General features: G+C 35.0%; 1 protein-coding gene across 10 annotated transcripts; it reads left to right on the top strand.

Annotated features, from left to right (window-relative positions):
- Nucleotides 1-315: 315 nt before the first annotated feature.
- Nucleotides 316-18,767, top strand: LOC114282377 (uncharacterized). 10 transcript variants are annotated; one of them, XR_014347099.1, is made up of 18 exons: nt 334-548; nt 749-817; nt 1,060-1,170; nt 1,306-1,440; nt 3,068-3,164; nt 3,253-3,348; nt 4,960-5,163; nt 7,368-7,451; nt 9,161-9,256; nt 9,349-9,408; nt 13,980-14,015; nt 14,600-14,671; nt 15,075-15,269; nt 17,200-17,488; nt 17,862-17,938; nt 18,061-18,126; nt 18,237-18,291; nt 18,419-18,767. XR_014347099.1 is itself a non-coding variant. In XM_028225016.2 (17 exons), exons 2-17 carry the CDS (start codon nt 777-779, stop codon nt 18,589-18,591), a joined length of 1,821 nt encoding a protein of 606 aa, XP_028080817.2. In that variant the 5' UTR covers nt 316-548; nt 725-776; the 3' UTR covers nt 18,592-18,767. The 10 variants fall into 10 exon arrangements, 6 of the variants coding, with proteins under 6 accessions (XP_028080817.2, XP_028080818.2, XP_082755828.1 ...); XR_014347098.1 differs by having other exon boundaries at nt 725-817; XM_028225016.2 differs by lacking the exon at nt 18,061-18,126 and having other exon boundaries at nt 316-548; nt 725-817.
- The last annotated feature ends 844 nt before the right edge of the window (nt 18,768-19,611 follow it).

The following is a 19,611-nucleotide window of genomic DNA, read 5'->3' as shown; positions in this document are numbered from 1 at the left end:
TTCCTAATAGAAACTAGTCTTGGTAGAGTCGGGTGTAGGGGTTACATTTGAAGGTTTTGATAGGGTGTAAGAGAGTTTATAAGAGTTGGGTTATGGGTAAATGAGGCAAACGACTAAAATAGAGGTAGGTGTGGGGCAAGAGGTCCCAATCCATGCCATACCCATTGCCATCTCTACCCATATTTATAGGTTTTGGTACCAAAATTAGGGGTCTCCAATGGTAAAACTTTTCTATTTTAGTATTTTGTGAAAATATATTAAACAGAGCAGACATTTTCATAATTAAGAAAAACAAAGGGCTACTTTATAATTTATAAGTTCATATGCACTCGTAACGTTGGTAACCTATATCGGTTCTTCGCTCGCTGTCAATAAATATCTTTACCGAATCGTTTTCTTCAATTCGTCGTCTTCTTCTTCTTCTTCGATTGGCAGCGACCAGGCGGCGGCGGCGGCGGCGGCGGCGGCAGCAGCAGCGAGCGTCCGGATTGAGGCGAGCAACCAACAGAGCAGCAGTGACGCCGTCGCTGACCAGGCATCCACGTCTGGTGAGTCTTCTCTTTATTCTTTAGCTCATGTTTACCCTAAATTTCTATAATTTATTTTTCTATTTGGTTTTTAGGTTTTGGGTTGCCTAACTTAATAATCTTTCTCTAATTCTATGCCCTAATATCTTTAAACATATTATTATTTTTTGAAATCTGTAAACATATTCTGATTGGAGGATTGGTTGTTTGGTTTCGGCGAGGAATCAACGAGGAGGGGAGATCACAGGGATGAATATGATGTGTGGCTATAGTGATGATGGTGCTGGAAGGTAATCTGTACAACTTATTCTTCTTTGATTCAGTATGCGAACTGTTAACTGTTACATGCCCTAAAAGCTAGTCATGTTATTGAGGTGTGTGTAGATTCCCTCCTCACGCTTCTATGCTATAACATTACTTTAGTACTCCGGCGATGCGGGACTTCGCTTCACATTAATAACAAACATTTGCTCATGGTCTAAACTAAAGAGACTTAGTATGTATTATCTATCTTGTGTGTGGCCAAAATTAGGGTAATTGTTGAAGAGGACAATGAATCCAATGATGATGGAGTACACGGAAGTGGGAGCAATTCCCATGATGGCCAAAAGATACTTGAAAGTGAGAATTTGGATCGACGAGAGTAAGCATGCCTTGTTATTATCTGTTGTTAGATTATCGCCTTCTTTTTTATTTATTATTATTATTATTTTTAATTGGACTGTCTTTAATTTATATATCAATTCATGCCTTCTGTTTGTTTGGACTGCCAAATTAGGACAGCTATTGAAGACTTACGCGTAGTCCTAACTATATTTTCGATTGCTCGTCAATACAAGTTTGACTCTGATGATGATGATGATGATGCGGTGACTTTTAGTGGCGGTAACATTGTTCATGTTTGGGATGGATGGTGAGCTTTAAGTCATTATTCTCCTTCTTGTCGTTATTTGTACTTTAGTTCCTATTGATTTTGTTACATGGTTGGTTAGTATGTTTGTTTGTCTTTTATCCTTTACAGTTTATGTTATTAAAATGAACATAGTTTATATATATTAGAAGTACAATTAAACTAAAATTCGTTTTTAAAAAAATAAAATAAAAAACAGTGCAAGTTATCCATTGAGTTATGGAGCCGTTGATATTATTGTGTAGACTATTCATTCATGTGGCATATTCTCTTTGTAACTTGTTCTTTGATATGTTTATTTATAATCCTAATCTTCCAGGTTTTGCCCCTCGCAAGATAATTTGGAATGCAAGTGTGCCTCCTAAAAGTTATAGGTTTTGCATGGTTATGGCGTTTTAAAGTTTAATTAATACTAATGGCATGTTTCAAAGTAGGATGCCTAATTGTTATTTACTTCCCAAGTAGAGGATTATGTGGCCATGACATTTCGGTTAAATTGTTTCCTCCAGCTTTATGCATTTAGATGGATTTTATTTTATTGACTATAGGGGTTTTAGTTCCATCATGAGAGCTCTTGTTCTGTGGGTTTGTACTAATTGTGTTGTGATTTTGGTTGGAGAGAAATGTAGGAATATTTGAGAATAAATTTGAAGATGGAATTATGGGATAGGATCTATTGTTTTATGTTTTTTGAGCCTCTTAAGGGTGTTAATTTGCTTTTGATTTCTAGAAATTAGAGAGCTACATGTGATTTTGCTTTGTTTAGCGGAAATTACAAAAAATCATGGGGTTTGACTCTTGTAACAAATTAAACCCTTTTTTTCTTCCAATTTAAACCCTAATATTTAATCAAGGTTGTTAAAATCGGAACAGTACATTGGATTGCTGGGGTTGGTTACAACATCGGATCGTAGAATCAGATTAAGGATTGTAAGATCTCGCAGAAAAAGAAAAATTGATAACACTTTAATTTCCAAATTTCCTTAAAAACTATACATAAAATAGGCCTAAATTATAACAAAAATAAGTGAAAATATTGTGAAAAATGTAATGGTCCATGTAAAATGTAAATATAATATTATACAATATAAAACTCTAGTAGTAAAAGTTTTTCGTTTTACAAAAGATATGATATAACACTTTGCACTCTACACAAGTGCATAAAAAAAATATTAAAATAGTTGACAAATTTGGATTTGACAATATATTAGAGGTGTGAAGTCTTCTAGGAAGGTGCTTGTTATGTTAAAAAGCGTTTTGGACATCGGACAGGACAGGACACGACACGACACTAACCTCGTGTCAAACTTTGGCATGATGCTCATCAGACACTTCTTGACATGTACGTTGTTTAGACATGCATGAAATGTACTACAAGTTTAAAAAACAAACAAAAACTTGAAATTCAATGATAAACAAAAAAAATATTGTATATTAATATGTATTCTCCCATTCTTCTCTTCATCTACTGTGGATTTTACACCTTGACTATATGTTTTTGATTGTGAAGTGCATTTGTTTATTTATCTCTGATTCCTTGTTGTCACGCCCTGTTTTTTTGGGTGGTGGTTGTTTTTGTTCTTAAAATTTCACCATTCTTTACCAGTCTTCCATTACTTATCTGAAACAGGGATGCTGCTCTAATTGTATCTAAAAGCGGGAACGTTAAACAAGGAGTTACTCTAGATAGTTATAATGAAAAGGTTCAAGAAGAAGATGGTTCAAGGGTAATGTTTACTTGCCGAGTGCAGAAGACCACCTGTGCGTAACTGAAAACTCACTGCCATTTATCTTTTCCCTGTTTATGTCTTGCAGGAGATGACTGTTAACGAATGTAAGAAACAACATCTTGGAAAGAGGAAGGTTAGGGGAACATCGAAGGCCAGAGGAAGAGACTCATGTGGCAAAAAGGTAAAACTTCATCATCTCCCAGATGTTTTATGGGCAGTATCTGATTGATTTCATCTATTATAGAAACACACTGACACATTTATGTCTTGTATTCATGCCAAAATCATTTCTCGAAATGTATTCTTGTATATTATTGGTCCTATTTGATTCGATGAATATAAAATTTGTCAATTTAGATTGATTTGTTTCCTTTTTTTCTCGTATTTGTTTGAACTTTGATGATAGCGATATGGAACAATTGCTACTATGTATGTATGTAGAAGATTTGGTTGACTAAAATTTGAATGAATACATCCTCTGTGATTATGTACACAAAGACTCCAACCACATCCAAATCTACATGTGCTTTTGATACACTTTACTGCACGTCTATCTTACTAGGTAAATAATGTTCTATGTCTTCTTGTATAGCTATTTATTGCTGATAGACTTTGTTATTTGCTTTGCATTCTATGATGGTTTCATTTTTAAGAAATGGTTGACGGCTTTGTTTTGTCTTACTTCTTTTATGCTAACTGAGTAATGCATTGGTATGAGTTTATCTGAATCTGCAATCCCCATAATTATGTATACCTTGAATTGTGATTATTAGGAATAAAGCTGCTTTCTTTGCAATTTTGTGGTGGCGTACCTCCAGTTGTGACTTAAAGCTCATGAAGAAGTTTTTTTTGCTTATTAAAACATTTGATAGTAATTTGGATGCTCATTTGTTTTATAGAAGTATTGTTATCGTTGTGGTGGTTACTAATGGTGATGGTAGTGGTGACCAATGTTACACGGACTCAATAGAAATGTTGGACACGGATGTGTCTAAGAGTCGGATTCTTCTCCATTTTTTCTGGTTTTAGGGTATGGGGACACCCATAAAAAGTTGCACACGGGTACAGGGATACATTTTTTAATATATATTTTTAAAAATATATGATGAGTTTTCAATAATTTTTTTAAAAAAAAAAGTTATAGCAAATAAAAATCATTTTAGGCATAAAAACAAAATTAATCAACAAATTCAAGCATTCTAAGAAAAAATACAACGTAGAGAAAAAATCTTAAAATGAGTAATAGCATTGAAACTTTAAAAACACATATACCAATGTACAAATTAAAAAAAATGGTTGCTTATGTCAACTATAAAAAATAGTAAAGGCCATTATCTTTTTAATAAATGAAAGTCTTTTCATTTGGTCAAATAAAAGAGAGTTAGAGTTCCAATAAGAGAGAGACAGAGAGAGAGAGAGAGAGAGAGAGAGAGGTTTTCCACAAGTTACCGAATTGTGCACTAATGCTCAAGTAGTAGTTGTAGGGCAAACCTGTATGTTTTGGATTCCTTGCGGGTGATTGTATATACGATGAGATAGTGCAACGCTGTTTGTTTTCTCGATTGACATCCAAAGGATATTATTGGCTATTGGATTTTATTAGCGGGGTTCAATTTGTTTTTTTTTTTTTTTTTTTTTTTTTTTTTTAAATTAGAAGCATAGTTGAAAGGAATTGTTATCCAAACCAAATTATAAAATATGGATTGATTTTACTCCATGCGTTTATTTAATGCGGTTTCTTTGTTGTGTATTTTCTCTCCAATCCCTAATTTTTCAAAGAACATTATTTTAGCACTTGCAAATTGGTTTATGGTCTGCTGCAATTGGAAACCGAAAATGCCGTGGAGAAGTAGAGAAGATTGTAGAGGCTGTTGTAGCATTGACTTTGAAAGGGATGCTCCTTCTTCCTTGGGATACGTTGGCGAAGTTACACAATACTGTTCGGGACAGTGTGTTTGGTACTTTTGCAAAGTTTGTCTTGAGCATTTTTGATGTGGTAAATTCTGTTTTCTTATACATACACATTTACTTTTTATGGTTATTGTTTTTTTCCCAATCAATTTTCTTTGCCTTCCTATTAGAAGTTTATTTATTTGTGCAATATGTATGCATTATATTCAATGATTGTTGCAAATGCTCTAAATCCTTTATTTTTGGTTTTAACAGTTTTTGATGGACTCAGTAGTGTTTCATCATTTGCTTGACAAAGATACTAGAATGATTACTGAGCCTCTCTATGAAGGACTGATAAGAGTTTTGAGTTAGCGTGGCATTTTTGATTGGGTACTGAATCAAAATGAATCAAGTGTTTATGGCATCCAATTTTGTTTCGATATACTGGGTGAGGAGTGGCTTGGTAAAGGGGAAATTCCATTCACACACTGTAGAAAATCACAATACACACTGCTTATGTCGTTAGGTTATAAACTTTCAAACAAAAGTCAAATGTTCGGGCATAAACTTCCATACAAAAGATAGCTGTTTGGATATAAATTATTGAACGAAATGGATGATTGAACACTTTTTTTTTTTTGTTCGGAAGTTTATATCTGAACAATACAAATGTTGTTCGCTGAGATTCAATGTGTTGTGCGCACATAGAATTACCCAGCTGTCAGGATTACAAATTATGCCAATCAAGTTTCTTTTTGGCCTTTGTGAATAATTTTCTCTCAGAATCAGCTTTGAATATAGGCAAGAGTTTTTTTGGCAAGTTCTAATTATGAGAGATGTTGATGGGTTTTGGTAGTTGATTTCTAGGATATTGGGTATGTGGCACCCAAAAAGTTGTTTCTATTATTTGAACCTGCGCCACCAGAAGCGCTAATGGCAGATTGGCTGTTGGGCGAAGCTGCCCTTACTGAGTTTTGAGTGTATATTGCTTTTGGTAGTCAGGAACATTTGAAAAACATATTGGGTGTGTTTGGTTTGTGTTTTGAAACATGTATTTGAAAGAAAATTTCCAAAAACATGTTTGGTTACAAATTTTCTCAAAAAAATTCCAAAATTACTTCTCTCTCTCTCTCTCTCTCTCTCTCTATTACATATCAATCAATCACTTTTTCTGTCTCCTCTCTCCTTCTCGATCACTTTTTCTCTCACACACATCTACTCAACTACAACAAAATATCAAATCATCCCAAACTCCAAAACTATGTTCAAAATATACAACCAAACAAACCAAAAAAAAATTTTTAAAAAAAATTTATCTCAAAACACAAACCAAACACAACCATCATCTTGGACTATGAAGCAAGACAAAATTATTCTTTTAATGTATTATGTATGTAAGTGGGGCAAACTAGTGACATGCACATTATTCAATTTTGGGCACATCAAGTTGACATCTGCATGGTGCACTGGTAATTACTATGTTTATTACGCTTATTGCTAGTGCTTGATTTTTATGAGATGTGTGGACTTGATTAAATTTGAAATTATTTTCTTGGGGTGGAATTCAGCAAAAATGTAAGGTCTTGTTTAGTATGGTTACTGTTTTTTTTTTTTTTCTTTTTTTGAAACTGCAAATGAAAACTTGTTTGGTTTTATTTTTGATTTAAAAAATGGAATTAATTTTAAAATTTTGGAAACAAAAATAAAAAATAAAAAATGAGTGTTCACTTGTTTTAAAACAAAATTTCATTCTCCCTCTCTCACCACCTCCAGCTACCATTTGCTGCCGCCACCACCCACCGTTAGCGGCCATCTGTAAGCTCTGACCACCTTCTGGCTATCAGATGGTCACCTCTTGTGACCCTCGGCCATGTCGTGACCTCTAGCGATAATTTGACCACCAACTCCAACCCCCACCCTTTACAACCCCTACCTCGGGCCACCACATCCGTCTACCCTCAATTACACGTCACTGCAACTTACCAAACTTGTTTTTTTTGTTTTGTTTTCAAAACTTTTTTGTACACCAAACAAGTTTCCGTTGACCCTCAACAACGGGTCACCAGCACTTATCAAACTCGTTTATTTTTTGTTTTCAAAGTTTGTTTATAAAACTTATTTTTTTGTTTTCTATAAATAGGAAACAAGAAATCAACAACATTATCAAACAAAAATGTTCTAGTGAATCTGTTTTGCAAATTTTGATTCTTACATGTAGCAAGACTATTTTGTGTGGGAGTTGGGTTCTTTTGATTTACATAAACACTTCTTTTATTGTCCTTATGTTTGTTTTGGTTCTTCTTGCAGGATGATTTCAAAAGAATATATAATGTACGTAAGATCAAAAAAAAATGTGCTGCACTCTATTCTTCATACCAATCACATCTTGAGGTGCGTACCTATGGAATGCTTTTGTTATCAAGATTTGAGATATAAGAAGTGCTTATTTCATGATATATTCAGTGGTTGGGCAATCAAGTGCATTTCATAGCACACAACAGGTTACCATCTTATAGCTGAAAATCTGCTTTAAAATAATAATAAAAAAACCTCTGAATCTTATGCCAGTGAGACTAGTCACTGAAAACTAATCTTTAAATACAAGTTGGTTCTATGTTTTTTTATGAGGGCTACTATTAGCACTCCATCAATTATTTTGGACTCCCCATTTCTTTGGACCTCCACTTATAAATTCTAAAACCCTTAAAATTTCTTTTCTCACCCCAAATGATACCAAAATTATCTTTGTAAAAACATTCCTCCCATTAAAATGCACGACCCCACGCCCCCACACCCCAAAAAGCCTCTCTCCCAAAACCCTAACAAAACCCACGACAGTGGAGCTTCCCAAAACCAGTGGAAAAAATTTGTGATGATTCAGAATTTTTCTCTGCTTCATTATAAGATTTGTCAATCTGTTTGAATTTTTTTTTTTTTTTCTTTCTATTATCTCTTTTTACATGACACGACACAACACAACCCACTTTCATGCTTTTCTGGTTGGTTTTCTGTCATTTATCCATGGCCTCACTGTGAGCAAAACAAGGCAGGATTTCACCCACCGGTCGACCACCCAAGGGTGGTCCGACCTCCTTTGTTTGCCTGCTTCTACTGCTGCTTTGGTTATCTGTTCTGGAACAAATAAGAAATGTTCAGTTACCTGTTCCTGAACAAATAAACAATGTTTGAACCTGTGTTCCCAAATTTTGGTCATATGTTTGGGAGTTCAGTCCTGAAAAAATGACGAACAATTTTTATTATTTTTGCCATTTTTTTCAAAAAATTTATCCTTACAAGAATTTATTCTAAGTTAAGAACACCATCAAAGTTATGAATCTCTTAAGTTTTTATTGTTGTTCTTCTCTCATCTCATGGAGTTGTGGTTGTCGTAAAAACTTGCACTCAATGTCATTGCCAGAGAAGTGTGTGCAATCAAATGGCTGCTACCGTTACCACCACCACCACCATTGTTAGGGCTTCCGCCGTTGCTACCACCACTACCATTGTCATGCCACTACCACTGCCACTACCACTACCACTACCACTACCACTACTATCGTCACCACTATCACCACCACCACCACCACCACCACCACAACCATGCCAATGCCATCACTACCACTGTTATCGCCACCACTACCATTATCATGCCGCCGCCGCCGCCACCGCCACCGCCACCACCACCACCACCACCACTACCTTTATCACCATTGTCATTGTTGCCATAAGCAACACCATCATTTACTACCATTACCATTGCTACTGCTACCGCCATCACCATCACCATCACCATCACCATCATACCATCACAACCCACCACTGCCACCATCATCACAATATGAAAATTGAAATATACAAGCTGAAGATAATAAATTTCAAATTTGATCTTATACATGTAACTTATTTTTAGTTTAGCGCAATTTTTATCTAATAGGTTTGTTAGCTTAAAAAATTAAGAATTCAGTTCTTAATACTTAATTTTTAGTCTTTTGTTTTTAGCTTTTTCAAACAGCACCTGACTTGAACACTTTTTTCCTCTGTTTTTTTTTACCCATGTTCTTTCGTGGAATTGATCATTTAACTCCTTCCCTGATATGCAGTCCGATGGTGGTCCTCTGAAAGCCTTTACTGAAGGGGGGATGGATGTAAAAGCATTTTCTATCCTAAGGGAACATGATGTTGGTGAGATGCAACAGGTAACAATCATTTCCTTTTGTGTAGCAATGAGTCTTAACCTTAATACTTACTATCCCATGTGTTTCTTGCATGGATAATTGCATGTATGCAGCGATATGAGAGATACTTATTGATATTTAAAGATTATGGGTACCAATACGACGACTTCAAGGTAATATTCCGTCTTCTCGTTTTTTTTCTGGAAGTGTATTCGAGTTGTGTTGGTTGATTTTTTCCAAGATATTCGCTACTTGGTTTTGTATTTAAAGCAAGATGGATTCCCTAATTTTTTTGTTGCATAAATTGGTCATATCATCTATTTGAAATTGAAACTTTTAAATGATTGTTTGGATGCACCTAACCATATTGATAGTTTAGGAATCTGGTGTCACCTTGCATTGGAGTAATTCTGTAAATCTAGTGTTAGCTGCATAGGTTATGTGGTGAATATTTGTAAAATAAATTGTGTTATTAGGAAAAGATGGATTAATCATCATTATTCATCAGTTAACCATGTGGAGTGTCATAGAGGTCGATAGATTAACGTCAATCTTTTTCAGCTGCCTTCTTTGTCTTGTTTTTTTTTTTAAGAAAAAATTAACATTCTTTTTTTCATTTTTTGTATTTTTTAATCACTTTTAGGCATTTATTGTTTGAAAGTTGCTAAAAAAAGAAAGAATGGTGATTGAAAAATTGAAAATGATAAACAATGACAAAAAAGCTCATTAATAAAGTTGGTTTGAAACCACAATATTTATCATAGTTAATATTATTTGAGTATTGAATAATTGAGATTGAAATATTGCTTTGGGATTTTGTTATGTTCCCATATTTTACTTCCCCCACTCTCTATTCTTATTCCTTTCTTGAGATTCTCTATGCATTTCCTCTTACTCTATGAAGCACGGACACGGATATGGATACATGACATGACATGACACGGACATGCAAATTTTTAAAAAATAGGGGACACGACACTAGTGTTATTAAAGGCGCGCCTAGGCCCAAGTCCCATCTAGGCCCAATGTTTGCGCCTTGTAGTGTTCTAGGCCAGGCGACTTCAATAAGGCGCGGCTAGGCATGCACCTAGGCCAAAGTCCCGTCCAGGCCCAAGGTTTGCGCCTTGTAGTGTTCCAAGTCAGGCAACTTTGATAAGGCGCCTAACTGGCCCAAGGCTTGCGTCTTGAGGGCTTTTTTTATTGTTACTTTTTGTGATTTTGTTTAAAATCTGACCATTGATTTTATATGGTGTAGTTACAGAAGATCTCTACTCTTACTACAGATGCCAATACATTGGGCATTCAACCCTAAATCAATGATGGAAGAAAAATTAGCCCTAATTCATAATCTCCAAAAAACACTAAATGGTTAACATTTCAATTTGTTTATGGTGAACCCAAAACTATTTACTTGTTTAATTTTTATTTTTATTTATTTATTTTTTATTTTTTTTTTCTATATAAGGTGCGCCTCACTTCGGTGAAGCCTGCACCTCGCCTTGTGTCTTGAGCCTAGGCCCCAGGAGACCTTGATGCCTTAGTTCGCCTATCACCTTTAATAACACTGCACGACATGCTGGGGATACGTTGAATATACAATTAAATTTATTTATTATGTCATAAAATTATAAATTTTTTTTTATTGAAAGTAGAGAAAATAAATAAATAAATAAACTAATTAGCCAAAAATATATAAATAAATAATAGAGATAAAGTTTAAAGACTGAGAAAAGCCAAAAAAAATAAGAAAAAAATGAAAAAAGAACAACATAAACAAAAAGCAGAGAGAGAGATTGAATATCAGCATAAAAAGGAAAAAGAAAAGACAAAAAGAGAGACAGTGAGGCTGTGAGAGAGAGAGAGAGAGAGAGAGAGAGAGAGAGAGACAGCCAGAGAGCGACTGAGAGAGAGCGATTGAGAGAAGTCGAAAGAGAGAGAGTGAGATTGAAAAGCAGAAGAAGAAGATGGTCGAAAGAAGAAGAAGAAGATCGAAAGAAGAAGAACATACATACCTTGGCAAGAGCAAATCGGCCTTTTCTCCTCTTTCTGTTTGAAATCAAGGTTAGGGTTTGGTTTGATTGTTTCAATTTTTGTTTTTTACAAATGCCCACTTGAAGTTTTAGAAATTTTGTTTTTGACCCCGCAGTGTTTGAAACGTGTCCATAATGTGTCCAACTGCACAAAAAAAAAAAAAAGGGACACCTTCTGCGACATGTCAGACACGTGTGCACCGCATATTCGACGCGTGTCCGTGTCCGTGTCCGACATTGATACGTAGCCCTCGGAGAGGTGTCCTTGCTTCATAGCTCCTACTTATTCCCACTTTTCGCCTCCTGTTCTTTTGCCCGTATTTTCTTTTCTTCTCTTTCCATTATCGTCTATTTTTTATCTCTCTCTCTCTCTAACATAAAGTTTGCATGTTATAGTTGCCTGGACATGTTTGATAAATTATCATGAAGACCAAGTTGCATTTGGTTTTTTTGATCGGCCAAGTTGCATTAGTTTAAAATCAAAGCAAAGATGCAAGATAAGGATTTAGACTCTTTTTTTTAATTTAAAAAAAAAAAAAAACTTTAGTGAAAAATGAAGATTTAGATGGTTCTATTTTTTTTTTTTTTGGATATTGAATGGAACTTAAGTTCATGTTTTCTCGAACAAGAGGGAATTATTGTGTTCTGCTTGTTGGATGCATTTGAAGTGAAGTGATTAGTATTATTAGGAGTCTTTTATGGAATGCTGATTGATTTTGTCCTCCACCTAGTTATTGCTTCTCCTTTTCCTTCCAATGACACATTTCATGGCCTCACTTACATACCATTCAACCCTGGTTTGGACCAATGTTAATAATTTGTATTGTATTTGTCAGTACACCCCCGGGGGTTCCCCTCCGGCACAAAAATGGTACATGCATCCATCTTTTCTTTCACTCAAAATACTGGACTATTTCTGTCTATCTTGTAGTTTTTTCATTTTTCGGCTATTCCGGCTTCTGTTTCTATTATTGTCCGATATACTGAAATCAGAAGATGGAAGAGAAGTATCTAGTGCCCCTCGAGCGCACGCATGCACGCACACAGAGAGAGAGAGAGGGGGGGGGGATTCTTATTTGGTATGGAAAAAGGGGGGAACAAACACACTTGGAGAGTGTAGTACAACGGGGAGTTGTATGTTGCATTCGGCAAGGAGGGAGGGAAGGAGAATAGAATATGTACAACTCTCGGTTCCCGAAGTGATGACATGGTTTTCAAAATGAAAACTGCATTATTCTACTTTGCAAAGAATTTAAAGCAAGCAGCAAAGCAAGAAAAAAGAGGAAGAATAAAACGCCTGGGAAAGGTTTCTTGACACTCTAAAAAGTAAACACTTTCCATTACTTATTATTGTTGTTATTAATATTATTATTTTCTTTGTTATAGGAGAATTTGATTACCAGTTAAGTTGGCTTTTTTTTCAAAAATAAATTTTTTATTGTTATAATATATACATCTAAATTAAATTTTAATATTTTGTTTATGATTATAAATCTGAAACAGTATACCAAAATTCAACGGTAGCGGTGTGTACCATACCAATAGTAAAAATGGTACGTTCAGATCCTTGTCACGTGGTCAAACCTTCTTTATCCACATACCCCTTTGTTTCTACACTTAAATTTTGAAAAAATCTCCATCTGTCGGACAATTGTACCACCATCCCATAAGGGATTCATTACCTCCCACACACTCAGTCTCTGTGCAGTTCCCATATGTCATACACCTTCACTCATCATCCTTGGCTTTGGTGACCTTTGAGCGTCTTGGTCATCACTGGAAAATTCTATGACATGCTTGAAAACCTATTGCCAGCTTTTTGTCATGTTCATCCATTTTGACAAAGCCACCACATGCATCTCCAAAGCCTGAAACACAGTGGAGTGGCAGTCCAAGGAATCTGACCCACATATCCATCAATCCATGTATTCTATAACATCTGTCTGCCGGGAAGCAATTGAGGTGCACCTGTTTACCCCTGTACATCCACCTGCTCCCAATATTCTCACTGCTGCCTCTTTGATGACAAGAAATAGTCAAAGAGTTATAAAGCCTCAATGAAGTCAAAAACTTGGACACCAGCTGGCACTCCCAATTCTGGCCCAGCCTACAACTCTACCCATTTTATCTAATTCAAGGCTTGTATTCTAATTTAGGAAAAACGAACTGCCCATTTGAGTGACTCAATTTGTGCGATCACAGCCCAATGCTCACCCTTTCTTTCTCGCTGGTTGCTTTAATTGTTAATTTTCAATAGTTTCTTCCCATAATTTATTGCACTCAGCTGCTTGAAACATAAAGGGGGTGAGCGTGAGTTAGATGACCCTTTTGGCTCCCTTGTTTGTTCTCTTATTTGTCTGTTGTTTTGCAACTTAAAAATGTTTCATCTTTCAGAGTCCATGCAAACCTTTTTTCTGGATAATCACTACTGTTGTCTTCTGGCTCATTTTTGCAAACAATGCCTTTCCAAATTGCTTGTCTCTTGCTAGTGGTTGTGTTTTTTTTTTTATTTTTTTTTTATTTTTTTTGGGACAATGGTGTTTTTTTTAATTATTTTTTATTCCTCTAACTAGCTTTTCACTTCAAACCTTATCTTTGTCATTTGTTCAAATAATTATTTGATGTGGGTTTCTTTTTCTTTTTTTGGTTATTTTCCTTTGTTCTTTATTGTGTTTTTGTGAACTCTGATTTTGTGTGCTTACTTTTCAATATAGGTTTTTCTTTGGGATTTGGATATTTCCAAGGCCAAGGTAATATTCACTTTGCTTGTTTTTGGTTTTCCAAAAATCACTTTTCAGAAAATTCTTCTTTCTTGTGTTTCCGTGTTTTTTTTTTTGTTTTTACTATTTTTTTTAATATTTTAAGCAATTTTTTTTGATTTTTAGACACAGCGAACATAAATACACATAAAAAGTGTAATTTTTGTGATTTTTTTTTTTAAAATTCACTAAATACCAAAAATACAAAAAAAAAAAAAAACGAGAATTCAGTGTACTTTTTGTATTTTTATGTATTTATCAAATTGTTAAAATATTTTTTCACAGTTTTTTTACTTTTTAGATACATCTAAGTAAGGTGCATCTAAAAAAGTAAAAAAAATGCCTAAAATTTTAAAAATATTCATTAAAAACAAAAAAACACGAAAAACAAAAAACTTAATTTTCAAAAAACTTAATCCAAAAAACTCAAACCAAACATGGTAATTTTTGTTTCAACTTATGGACTAAAATTGTGCACTTTTTCTAGATAGAACACTCTAATTGTTCTACTAATTCATTTATCAATGATGAATTCCTCATCGTGCTATGCTAATTTGTGATTCTTATGGTTGTAGTTGGATATTGTTAGCAGCCCGCGTGATAGAGGCCTTGCATTGGGTGAAATGCAGAAGTATGTGCCTTTGAAGGTATGAGCTTGAAATCAATTTTGGTGTTATGAAAGTCTCTATGATTGTCTGGTTCTTTCCTTTAACATCAGTTTCCTTTACTTTTATTAAGCAATCTGTATTAAAATTTACATCAAAATGATCAAATTACTTTTCTCAAATGTTTGGTGTTCCAACCTTGTGAGTTAGGGTGCCATTTGTGTCTGATCTTGTTGGCATACCAAAGGCATTGCAACTGATGATAATGGCAAACAGATTTTCTGTCCAGTCAGTTGGGCTGCTTGTCCAGTCTGATCTTGTTGGCATATTAACTCTTTCGCTGCTGTGCCTTGATGTGTTTCCAAAATTGTATCTCATTTATTATGGTTTACATTTCTTTTAAAGAGGTGAATCATTATGTTCAATTTTGCTCTTGTAAAACCAGGAAGATTGTAAAGTGCAGCTAACTTTGGAGTTGAGGCGCGCAAGAGGTTACCATGTTCTTGATACTTTATTTGTAGAGGCTTGGAAGTGTGTCAAGTTTGAGGAGTTAGTTAATTTAGAAAATTCTAAGCTCTCTGAATTTGTTCATACTTTCAAGTGTGGGCTATTCTTCTTGGCCGAGCTCAAAATATCCGCGGTACACCCTTCTGTTTTTTTATTTGTGACGTGTGTCTGTGTTTTTATTTGACTTTCATCCTCCAATTTATGTTTTATTTCCTGGTTGCAAAGTAGATGGAGGGATTGAGTAGTGCTTCTTGCATCAGCATATGTCCATAGTTGTCTGAATTCTGCATATGCTGCTTTTGAAACCAACACTGTTTCCTTCTATGTTATGATTTTTCTTCCTCGGCCCCAAATGCGATGTGGCAGTTAAATGAATACCATTGTATGATTGCTTATCAATAAAAAAATAACGTTGTGTGATCATTTCCCCTTTTTCTATATCCGATAACAATATACTTTTACCCAAACCTGTTTATTTATTATAACTGTATGTGTAGGCTATACTCAATCCTTGTGCATGTTTTGTATACTCTTTCCAAAGAGGAATTGGCAGTATCCGGCTCAAAGTGGGTTTATCTGTTCTTATTATTAGCTGATACTACTAATGGCCTATGTGTGCATTTGATTTTTGTTTGTTGGTTTTGGCGTGTATATTTCTTTTAAAGATATCCCAATGACTGTAAAATTTGTTTTTGGGTGCCATTGAAAGTGCTAGAAGATTATGTTTTGAATCCTATCCAGTTAAACGATCTAAAAGTTGTCAGTTTGATTTAGAGAAAGCTATATTTTATTAATTCATAGCCATTCTTTGCCAACTCCGTTTAAGGTCAACTTCAGCGCAGTTTAATTTTAGATCAGCTGTTTTTTGCAAACTCTATACATAATTGCATTTGCATGTGCACAGCATGGAGATGAAAGTAGTTTGTATTGATTTGTCTTTTATCTTACCGATTAACATGTGAATTAATTCATCGCAGTGGAGGGTGCTGTTTATATCATTAAATTTGTTATTGGCTTATATTTGAATTTCTTAGGAAAAACTTTCGACAGTATTTGCTGTTTTCTTAGCTAAATGTAGTAGGTTTGTGCAAATTTATTTATTTTTGCAATTGTATGCTGCATTATATTTCCGCAGGTAGCATCTATTGTGCAACTTCTGCATAAATTATAGTCGATATGTAAGATGATCGGGATTTGGGATGTTGTACACTGTACTATTTTGGGAGTGTGATGGGCATTAGTTTTATCTCGTCTTGCAGTCTTTGCTAATTTTTGGATTCTATGGCTAAGAATCACAAACACTTCTGAGAAGGTGACGTGTCCGTGTCGGACGCAAACGCTGCTCTGACACTTTGGAACACGTGCTCAATATATATATATATATATATATTTTTTTTCTTGTCCATAATTAAAAATAAAAATCTGAATTTTGGACACGAGTTTGACATTCATTTTTGCGACATGTCCTTCATTTCTTGGCCATGTTTATCTCTAAAATATAAACATTAGACGAACAATTTTAGAGATTTGCTGACGTCTTAGTTTCAAAGTTGAGAATTTGACATAATTATCTTATACCCTTAAAAAATGTGTAGTTCTTAAGAATAGATCCTACAGACCTTTCACATAAAATTAAATGACAAAGATATGTAAATGTATTAGCATATGGTTTAAAATGATGAGAGACGTGTTACAATTATGTTTTTGCTATAGTTTGTCTTTTCTAAAATTTTCCACGTTGATGTATCCGTGTGATGTCATATCTGTGTCTGGTGTTCCGTGTCCGTATGCATGTTGTGTCTACGTTTCATAGTATGTCGTCTTGTGATATGCTTGCTTGTGATGATTTGAAGTGCATGATTTATATGCTCCTTTAATTTTTTACATGTAATTGTCATTGTCATTTTTCATGTTTACAAATTTCATGTGTCCTTGTCACTATATTTTTTTGTCAATAGAGATGGAGATAGCTTGGTGGTGCATCCTGATGTTTCTTGTTAATTGTTTGTCAACTTCTTCCTTTTCTTCTCACATGTGCTTGCACATGCGCATGCGCATAACAGTTGCAGCGTTTTCAGGAAGCAGTTACTTTTCCTTTATCATGTGGTGTCTTTGGACATTTTGCGGATGAGGTTATCGAAGTAGTTCAGATTGCTGATCATGAAAGAAGAATGCGGGATCACCGTTTCATCAATCTAAAACATATTTTGTTTGGCCTCTCTCTATCTAGAGTTGGTGAGACTGTCCGGAGGATCCTCAATGATAGACCGCTAAACTGTTTGGCTCTGAAGCCTGTGAAAGTTCCTATATACATCATTTACAAGTTATCGGGGGATGTGGCGAGTGTTTATGGTATGATTTCTCTCCTTCCATTGGACCCACCGGTGATTTTAATTCTTCTTCCTTGGTTTTACTACCTTCGAATTGTGTTGAGTGAGTTTTATTTGTAGTCTTATATCAGATCTTTTATTGTTATTGTTTTACGCTGAGTAATAGTTTGCATTTTTGTGCTTGCTTGAGGCATAGAGTAAGACCATGGAATATCTGTCTAGAACATATACCATGTCCATATTATGCCTTCTCGGAAAACGGTTTAGGGATTGCATCACAATTGAGTAGTTTGAATGAATTAGGTTCGTGCATATCATTTTTTGTTTTTTGTATTTTAGTTTTTGGTTTATAGTTTTGTTTTTGATTTTTTATATTTCAATAATTTACGTTGCAGGAGATGAGATGGTACGACTTGAGCATTTGGCTTTCGTAATCGTCTCAGCGAAATTGGAAAACAATTGTCCGAATGAGGTAAGGGGCCAATGACATTTGGGAAGATGAGTCCAACTTGTCTTATCTATTGGTTATTTATTTTGTTAGATAATCCTATTTAATATTTTTATTACGCCTTTTATGTGGCCCTTACATTTCAGCCATGATTAGCTACCTGTGTTATTCAACTTCTTTTAAGCATATTCCTTGTCGGCAAGTGATATAAGGTCTTGGGGTACTTTATATTATTTTTATACATGTGTATTTATATTATTTTTATACGTGTGTAAATACATTGATACTGTTATTATTATTTCTTGGCATGGCACTGGACAAGTGGACTTACGTGGCCAGTGATGACAACAACAAAAGGGATGCTGAACTCTTAGGAAGTGAGAAGCTGCATCTTACTCGTGTCCTTGATCCTTAGTGCATTCATATTTTCATTTTTAGTTATATTTTTCTTTTTCATGTGGAATTGTGCTCATGCTTGCTCCTCGTATTGTTCCGTGCCTCCAGTTTTGAGAAAAGCCAACGGCAAGTGTCCTGTGAATAGCTGGAAGGATGACCGCTTGAAGTGTCTGCCAGAAGAATGTTTTGAGCGAGAACGCGTGACTTGTAACAGTGTTTCTGAGGTGAAAGCACTGATCCATGCTTTTGGGACTGGCTTGAGGTTGCCTGAAATTCGCTAGAGTACATGATATGGGAATATTATGTAAAATTCTGCAATAGTTATATTTACAGGAAGTGGATTTTAAGTGATGAGTTTAGCAACCGTGCTTTTAGTAGAGCATATTATGGTTTTAAATTAAACTTTGTAAATTGTTTGGAAATGATGTCAAAATTATTAGCTCTAGCTTTCTTGATACCCACCAGGCCACTCCTTACCTAGTACATACTATAGTTAATCAAACGAGGTGTTGCTTCTACCAAATAGAACCAAGCGGGGGAAAGTAAAAAAAAAAAAAAAAAACCTGACTAAAAACTACGGCCTCTTGTAAATCCGTTCTTTTTGTTTTTTTGAGGACAGATAAGATGCATATATATTTAAGTCTTAAAGGGACTAAAATGCAGCATGTAGGGATGCTGCTTTAGCCAACATATGTGCCTGATGAATTGCTGTCTGGGCACCTTTGTGATACAAACATGGTCAATACACTAAGAGAGATTACATATATCCAAAATAACATCGTCCACATACCATTCACGTGCTTTACTATTTGTAATGCTGTTAACTCGGCTGTCAGTGAGGATAGCAGCTGTGTTAACATTGTGGGACATGCACCATCCCAAAACTTCTAAGCATGCACATGTTTTAGCCATCAATGCTGATGAGGCAAAAAACTGAACTCCATAGACCTTGATTGTTGCCCATTGTTGTTGAACACATCCCAGGCAGCCCCCTGCTTTCTTTGAATGCCGGATCGAAACTCCATCTATTATAATCCTGTCAAAAGTTGTCTTTGGAAAGCATTGTGCACTGTTAGAAAAAATTATGGAATTCACAGAATTATTTTCAACCGCTATAGCTGACAAAGTTGTACTTGAAATGAAAAAATATTTTTACAGCATTCCCAATCCAGTTGGTTAATAGAAATCACAGGCCGAATTGGGTCCTCTACAATATGCTCAAAGGATGCTTTGTTGCGAGGAAGCCATATTCCCCAAAGAATTTTGATGGATTCAACAATAGTTTCATTATCAGGTGCAGT

This window comes from Camellia sinensis, chromosome 12 (assembly GCF_055761805.1).
Source record: "Camellia sinensis isolate YWXY chromosome 12, ASM5576180v1, whole genome shotgun sequence".
Taxonomy (NCBI): Eukaryota; Viridiplantae; Streptophyta; class Magnoliopsida; order Ericales; family Theaceae; genus Camellia; species Camellia sinensis.
The sequence above is the reverse complement of the archived record's forward strand: the minus strand, read 5'-3'. Positions and strand labels throughout refer to the sequence as shown.